This window comes from Scyliorhinus torazame, chromosome 17, assembly GCF_047496885.1.
Source record: "Scyliorhinus torazame isolate Kashiwa2021f chromosome 17, sScyTor2.1, whole genome shotgun sequence".
NCBI lineage: Eukaryota > Metazoa > Chordata > Chondrichthyes > Carcharhiniformes > Scyliorhinidae > Scyliorhinus > Scyliorhinus torazame.
In genome coordinates this window covers 58,307,658-58,316,106 of record NC_092723.1, presented here as the reverse complement: position 1 = coordinate 58,316,106, position 8,449 = coordinate 58,307,658, and the positions used below count along the sequence as shown (strand labels likewise).

At 52.5% G+C, this 8,449-nt stretch overlaps 1 protein-coding gene across 1 annotated transcript in view; it reads right to left on the bottom strand.

Annotated features, from left to right (window-relative positions):
* LOC140393887 (NADH-cytochrome b5 reductase 3-like) overlaps positions 1-2,449 on the bottom strand; it is a 42,366-nt gene extending 39,917 nt beyond the window's left edge. The window contains exon 1 of the mRNA XM_072480467.1: positions 2,319-2,449. Coding sequence (XP_072336568.1) covers positions 2,319-2,345 — 27 coding nt within the window. The 5' untranslated portion in view covers positions 2,346-2,449. The remainder of the gene's footprint in view (positions 1-2,318) is intronic.
* Between the last annotated feature and the right edge of the window lie 6,000 nt (positions 2,450-8,449).

The following is an 8,449-nucleotide window of genomic DNA, read 5'->3' as shown; positions in this document are numbered from 1 at the left end:
ACTGCAAAAGATATTGAAAATATTCAGACCCAAATTAATTTGCCACAGGTATTACAGGTCAGCAGCTCTTTTTTTTTAAGGCAATGACATTTTGAATACTGGGTATAGCAAATTGAAAGTATTTCTGAACAAGAGCACACTGCCCTGCAGGCTACAATTAAAATGAAAAGAGAAAAACCAGGGTGCAACTGTTCAGACAATTTTACAATTGCTCGCAAGGCCCAGGGCAAGGTAACATAGGTCTGTTCAAGCTTCAAAAACTTGACAAGAATGGTTCTGTGGGAGTACAGCAATTAAGGTAGCCCAACGTCAAACATACAACCATACATCTTCGTATGCAAGTTACATGTTGCATTAAAAAAAAAGGCCTATGGTCAGACCAGTAACTTTTCAACTACTGGCTCTGCAAACAAGTGAAAAATGTTAGAAGTAGACAACAGATCCATCAACTGAAAATTGGAGTAGTTCTTTTGGCTGGAGCTGCTCTCTGGAAAATGTTATTAATTATTTTAACACTCGATGGAAACCATTTGTTCAAAATCCAACCATGCCTTGTTCCAAATTACTGGCACAGCACCACTATTTGCAGGGAAGACCTGGAGGGTTCAATAGCCTCCATCCACCAAGTTTTATGTTTAAAATTAGTCTGTACAGCATAATAGAAATTCCTTTAATCTCATGCGGTAGCCCGTGAAACTGCTCATTTATTAAGCACAAGAGACAAAACTATCAGGTCTATTGACTCCACACTCTCCTCAAGCTAATGCCAGGAAGCCATACAATATTCCAACATTCCCTAGCAACACAACTACAGTGGCTTGACACCATCAAATGAAATGCAGCACTTTTTCTTTTATTGTTTTGAAGAATTCATGCCTTCCTTCCTTTATGGTTGAGATCTTCACATATAAATCAGGAGCAGGACTATGTCAGTGTTAGGGAGGAAAGTAGAGTTGAAGCTGCAAGCTAATCAGCCATGATCTTATCAAATGGCTGAAGAGACCCAAGGAGCTAAATAACCTACACCTGCACCTAAATCACAAGTTTGTACGCATGCATTAGAATCCTACAGTGCAGAAGGTGACCCTCCAAAAGAGCACTCCACCTAGGCTCACCCATTTCCCATGCAGACACCGGGAGAACATGCAAACTACACACAGTCATCCAAGGCACTGAGGCAACAGTGCTAACCACTGACTGGATTAATTTCTGTTTACATGGGATACGTATCCAGAAAGCAAACACCAAAATAATTCAGAAAATTACATAACAGCAAGCACCTTAAAATGGGTTCCAGTGCAAATGAATTCCAGTTATAATTCAACAAACACAACTTTGCAATTGATACCCGAGAAAATGTCAGTCATAAACTACTTCAGCAGTTGTCCCTTTTACATTTAGCAGACATTTCAGTCATTTTGCTGCAACCTTTCAGGCCAGTTTGAGCAGAATACTGCTAACAATTATTTTGAAACACTTTAAAAAAAAAAAAATCAAAATAGAGCCAAAACATTGAAGGAGAATCACACCTTGGTCTTGTCAAATGCATGTAGTTTTGTCCCCTCACCTCCTCAAGAAGTAATTTACAACATAGAGTCAAAAGCACTCAAATATTTACCCCGTCTAGCTCAAGAATTGGGCTACAAAAGTATTTCTGTCGCTACAAGTCCAAGTCCTCAAGGAAATGAGTTTGAACAGACTCAAATCACAGTACTAACCATTCATCACAGATCCCATGACACATAAATGTCCTAGGCATGTATCAATCTAGTACAGTATTAATTATAAATTTAAAGAAATGGCTAATTTTGTGAATGGAAACAACTGACTGGATTTGGCAGTATTTTCTAATATGACCCACCCACTAGCCAATTATTCCTACAGAACCTTCCAGGTGCATTTGCATAAACTGAGGGAATATCTTCCGAATCAACCCCTCTCCCAGGTTTATTTCCTTGACAATATTTTTTCCAATGCATTTGGCTCGACCAAGACCAAAAATCAAATACAAAACAAAGAACAGAACCAATCTTAAAACCTGTCTCCAAGTGGCTATAAGCACAGCAATGAGAAGTATTTAAAAATGTAAGTCTACTTGTGACAATAAAGATTATTAAAAAAACACAACTTGCTGCCAACGGCCCTGTTTGTCCAGGGTTATGTTTATTGAAAACGAGCTGGGGATAAACGCTCCCTGCACAAAGACCACTCCCCATCGTCACAACCACCCGCCACAGACAACGCTGCCTGTGCTGTTCCATCAGCTTTTGCTGACAGAAGCCTATCGCGAACCGAATTGCAAACCCATTTTCACTGACCAGCGAATATCCCATGGCCAGATGCATCTAGCAAGGCGGCTGTTCCAGCCCTTCACTCTCCCAGAAACCCTTCCGTCTTATACGCATGCGTACTCCGCCAGGCAGACTGGGGCACACCTGGAGGCAGCGCCACCAGGCGGCTGGGAAGATTCATTTCTGCTCGCTGACTGCGCCACCGGGCGGCCGGGAGGCTTCATCTCTGCTCGCTGACAGCGCCACTGGGCGGCCGGGAGGCTTCATCTCTGCTCGCTGACAGCGCCACTGGGCGGCCGGGAGGATTCATCTCTGCTCGCTGACAGCGCCACTGGGCGGCCAGGAGGATTCATCTCTGCTCGCTGACAGCGCCACCGGGCGGCTGGGAGGATTCATCTCTTCTCGGGAGACAGCGCCACCGGGCGGCCGGGAGAACTGAACTATGTTCGGGGACAGCGCCACCCTACGGCCAGGAAGGGCACTCTGCTCGGGAGACAGCGCCGCCTTCCGACCGGGAGGGCACTAGAATCATACAATTCCTACAGTGCAGAAGGAGGCAGTTGAACCCATCCAGTCTGACCCTATGAAAGAGCACTGGACCTAGACCCACTCCCCTAACCCATCCCTGTAACCCCAGAACCCCTCCTAATCTTTAGACACTAAGGGACAATTTAGAATGGCCAATCCACCTAACCAGCACATCTTTGGACTGTGGGACAAAACCAGAGCACCCGGAGGAAAACAATGCAAACACGGGGAGAACATACAAACTCCACATTGTCACCCAGGGCCAGAATTGAACCCACATCCCTGGCACCGTGAGGCAGCAGTGCTAACACTGTGCCACCGTGCTGCCCCAAAGAACGACTCATCTCTGCGTGGAGAGGGTGCAGCTGGGAGAACTGAATTATGCAAGGAGATAGCGCCGTCAGTGACTGTGAGAACTCATCTCTGATCAGGGAGGGCCGAGCCAAGGGAGGGCCGAGCCAGGAGAACTAAGTTCTGTTTGGGAGACAGGACCGTCCTGTGGCCAGGAGGACTCATCTCTGTTTGAAAAGAGTGCTACCCGGGGACTTCCGGTTGCGGCTATGCCTAGGTAGGTCGCACGTTCAGCAGCTCCCACCGAGAACGGACTTTTGGGCTCTCTAGAGGGCGCCCAACGGTACTTGTTCGACGGCTTCCAGTGTGGGAAGGTGACAGCAAGGTCCCCCCGACAGTATATGGATTGGACCAGGAGCAGAGCGGTGAAAAAAGGGATCTTGGAACATCGAAAAGTGAGAGGGAGAAAAAGCAAGATGGCGGCGGGTGGAGACCAAGCAGCATGGGCGCAGTGGTCGCAGGAGCAGCAGGGGTTTCTTAAACGCTGCTTTGAGGAGCTGAAAACCGAAATGCTGGCGCCGAGAAGCTAGTGGAGTCCCAGAAGGCCCAAGGGGCGGCGATCCGAGAGGTGCGGCAAAAAGCCTCGGAGAACGAGGATGAGATCTTGGGCCTGGAGGTGAAGGTGGAGGCGCACGAGGCGCTGCACAAGAGGTGGGCGGAAAGATTTGAGGACCTGGAGAATAGGTCGAGGAGGAAGAATCTTCGAATTCTGGGTCTCCCTGAAGGAGTGGAGGGGCCCGATGCCGGGGCATATGTGAGCACGATGCTCAATTCACTGATGGGCGCGGGAGCCTTCCCGAGCCCCCTGGAGCTAGATAGGGCTCATCGGGTCCTGGCAAGGAGACCCAAGGCCAACGAGCCGCCAAGGGCTGTAGTGGTGCGGTTTCACCGCTTTATGGACAGAGAGTGCGTCTTGAGATGGGCCAAGAAAGAGAGGAGCAGCAGGTGGGAGAACATGGAGATCCGAATCTACCAGGACCGGAGTGCAGAGGTGGCCAAGAAGAGAGCTGGCTTTAATCGGGCTAAGGCGGTGCTCCATCGGAAGGGGGTGACGTTCGGTATGCTGCAGCCAGCACGATTGTGGGTCACATTCCAGGATCGGCACCACTATTTTGAAACGCCTGAGGAGGCTTGGGGCTTTATACAGACTGAAAGGTTGGACTCAAATTGAGGGTTTGTTGTTGTGGGTGGGATGTTTGTTGTATATATGGTTTTAACTACGTGTAGGGAATGTTCCCCTGGTTGGGTGCTGGATGGGGATGGGTGAAGGGATTTGATGGGGAGACTGTGGGAGAGTGTGTGCGTCGGTGTTGGAGGGAGGGGAGGCCCGGGGATGGGGAATTGAGATAAGGCCGCAAAAGGGGCTGTGCCAGAGGGGGCGGGCCGGCTCAGGAAAGCGCGGGCTTTTCCCCGCGCTAGGGAAGGACGGAGGTGGGGATCGGAGGGGGGTGGGGGCGGTACTGGAGAGGAGCGCACACTGACTGCTAGGGAGGAGGGGGAGGGGGGATTCCCACACTGGGGGGGTAGATGGGAAGGCGGGAGAGGCCGGGGTCAGCAGGAGTCAGCTGACTTACGGGAGTGTTATGGGGGAAGCAAAAGAGCTAGATATGGATCTAGCAGGGGGGTGGGGTGTAGGGTTGCTGCTGCATTGGCCAAAGGGGAACTGGAAATAGGAGAGGTGGCCGGGGCGGGGGTCCGCCGTCTGTGGGAGGCGCGGGCACATGACTGGCCTAGAAAAGGAGATGGCTAGTCGGCGAGGTGGGTGGGGGGGGATGAGAAGCCCCCAACCCGGCTGATAACGTGGCATGTGAGGGGCCTGAACGGGCCGGTCAAGAGGGCCCGAGTGTTTGCGCACTTAAAGGGACTGAAGGCAGACGTGGCCATGCTTCAGGAGACACATTTGAAGGTGGCAGAGAAAGGGATGGGTATGACAGGTATTCCACTCGGGGCTGGATGCGAAGAACAGAGGGGTTGCAATACTGGTGGGGAAGTGGGTGTCGGTTGAGGCCCAGAATATTGTAGTGGATAATGGAGGTCGATACGTGATGGTGAGCGGTAGGTTGCAGGGGGTGCGGGTGGTATTGGTAAATGTATACGCCCCAAACTGGGATGATGCCGGATTTATGAAGCGCATGCTGGGTCGGATTCCGGACCTGGAGGTAGGAAGCTTGATAATGGGGGGGGATTTCAACACGGTGCTGGACCCAGCATTGGATCGCTCTAGGTCCAAGACGGGGAAGGGGCCGGTTGCGCCCAAGGTGCTCAGGGGGTTTATGGACCAGATGGGGAGAGTGGATCCATGGAGGTTTGCCATGCCCCTGGCCAGGGAATTCTCATTCTTTTCCCATGTACATAGAGCCTACTCCCGGATAGATTTTTTTGTTTTGAGTAGGGCGTTAATCCCGAAAGTGGAGGGAACGGAGTACTCGGCCATAGCTATCTCAGACCACGCCCCGCACTGGGTGGAGCTGGAGTTAGGAGAGGAGAGGGATCAGCGCCCACTGTGGCGTCTAGATGTGGGATTATTGGCGGATGAGGAGGTATGCGGGGGTGCATCGAGAGATACTTGGAGGCCAATGACAACGGAGAGGTGCAGGTGGGGGTAGTCTGGGAGGCGTTGAAGGCAGTGGTCAGGGGAGAGTTAATCTCCATTAGGGCCCACAGGGAGAAGAGAGAGGAGAGGGAGAGGGAGAGGCTGGTGGGGGAGATCTTAAGAGTGGACAGGAGATATGTAGAGGCCCCCGAGGAGGGGCTACTCAGGGAGCGACGGAACCTCCAGACGGAGTTCGACCTGTTGACCACAGGGAAAGCAGAGGCACAGTGGAGGAAAGCACAGGGGGCGACGTACAAGTATGGGGAGAAGGCGAGCCGGATGCTGGCACACCAGCTTCGTAAGAGGGTGGCAGCAAGGGAGATAGGTGGAGTTAAGGATAGCAGGGGAAATACGGTGTGGAGTGCGGCGAGAGTGAATGAGGTATTTAAGGACTTCTATGAGGAGCTGTATAGATCTGAGCCCCCAGCGGGGGAAGAGGGGATGCGACGATTTTTGGATCAACTGAGGTTCCCGAGGGTGAAGGAGCAGGAGGTGGCTGGTTTAGTGGCACCAATTGGGTTGGAGGAGCTGATTAAAGGATTGGGGAACATGCAGGCGGGGAAGGCCCCGGGACCTGATGGGTTCCCGGTTGAGTTTCATAGGAAGTATGTGGACCTGCTCGTCCCATTGTTAGTAAGGACTCTCAATGAGGCAAGGGAGGGGGGGACCCTGCCCCCGACAATGTCCGGGGCGCTGATCTAGCTGATTCTGAAGAGGGAGAAGGACCCACTGCAATGTGGGTCTTATAGACCGATCTCGCTCCTCAATGTGGATGCTAAGTTGCTGGCAAAAGTGCTGGCCACGAGAATTGAGGACTGTGTCCCTGGGGTGATTCATGAGGACCATACTGGATTTGTAAAGGGCAGGCAGCTAAACACCAATGTGCGGAGGCTCGTCAATGTGATTATAATGCCATCGGTGGAGGGAGAGGCGGAGGTAGTGGCAGCTATGGATGCGGAGAAGGCCTTCGACCTGGTGGAGTGGGAGTATCTGTGGGAAGTGTTGCAGAGGTTTGGATTCGGGAAGGGGTTTATCAGGTGGGTCAGGCTCCTATATAGAGCCCTGGTGGCGAGTGTGGCTACGAATCGGCGGAGATCGGAGTACTTTCGGCTGTACCGAGGGACGAGGCAGGGGTGCCCCCTGTCCCCCTTGTTGGTCGTGTTGGCAATCGAGCCTTTGGCCATGGCACTAAGGGAGTCCAGGAAATGGAGGGGGTTGGCCCGAGAGGGTGAGGAACACCGGGTGTCGCTGTATGCGGACGACCTGTTGCTGTACGTGGCAGATCCAGTGGAGGGGATTGTGGAGGTCATGCGGATCCTAAGGGGGTTTGGGGTCTTTTCGGGCTATAAGCTTAATGTAGGGAAAAGTGAACTCTTTGTGGTGCATCCAGGGGACCAGGGAAGGGGGATAGACGACCTACCATCGAAGAGGGCGGAAAGGAACTTTCGGTACTTAGGGATTCAGGTGGCGGGGAGCTGGGGGGCACTGCACAAGCTCAATTTGACGTGGTTGGTGGAGCAGATGGAGGAGGATTTCAAAAGATGGGATGTGCTGCCACTCTCGTTAGCGGGCAGGGTACAGTCGGTTAAAATGATGGCCCTCCTGAGGTTTCTTTTTGTGTTCCAGTGCCTTCCCATTATGATTACCAAGGCCTTTTTTAAATGGGTAGGTAGGAGCATCATGGGTTTCGTGTGGGCAAATAAGAGCCCAAGGGTAAAGAGGGTGTTTCTGGAGCGTAGCAAGGACAGGGAGGGCTGGCGCTGCTGAATCTGTGTGGCTACTACTGGGCAGCCAACGTGGCGATGATCCGTAAGTGGGTAATAGAGGGAGAGGGGGCGGCGTGGAAGAGGTTGGAGATGGCGTCCTGCAGGGGCACGAGCCTGAGGGCGCTGGTGACGGCATGGTGAAGGATGGATAGGGGATTTTGGAGCTGGAATCGGGCAGGGATCAGAACAATGTGGGACCTGTTTATAGACGGGACTTTTGCGAGCCTAGGGGCGTTGGAGGAGAAGTTTGGGTTACCCCTGGGAAATGCGTTCAGGTACATGCAAGTGAGGGCGTTTGAGAGGCGGCAGGTGAGGAAATTCCCGTTGCTCCCGGCACAGAGGATTCAGGACAGGGTGATTTCGAGTGTATGGGTTGGAGAGGGCAGGGTCTCGGCGATCTACCAGGAGCTGAAAGAAGAGGAGGAGGCCGCGGTAGAGGTGTTAAAGGGCAAGTTGGAGGAGGAGCTTGGGGAGGAGATTGGTGAGGGTCTGTGGGCTGATGTCCTGAGTAGGGTTAATTCCTCTTCCTCTTGCGCCAGGCTCAGCCTAATACAATTTAAGGTTGTTCACAGTTGTTGACAGGGGCGAGGATGAGTGGGTTCTTTGGGGTGGAGGACAGGTGTGGGAGGTGCTCAGGGAGTCCGGCAAATCATGTCCACATGTTCTGGTCGTGCCCGGCACTGGAGGGGTTTTGGAGGGGTCTTGCGAGGACTATGTCCAAGGTGGTGAAAGTCCAGGTCAAGCCGGGGTTCTTTGGGGTGGAGGACAGGTGTGGGAGGTGCTCAGGGAGTCCGGCAAATCATGTCCACATGTTCTGGTCGTGCCCGGCACTGGAGGGGTTTTGGAGGGGTCTTGCGAGGACTATGTCCAAGGTGGTGAAAGTCCAGGTCAAGCCGAGCTGGGGATTGGCATTATTTGCG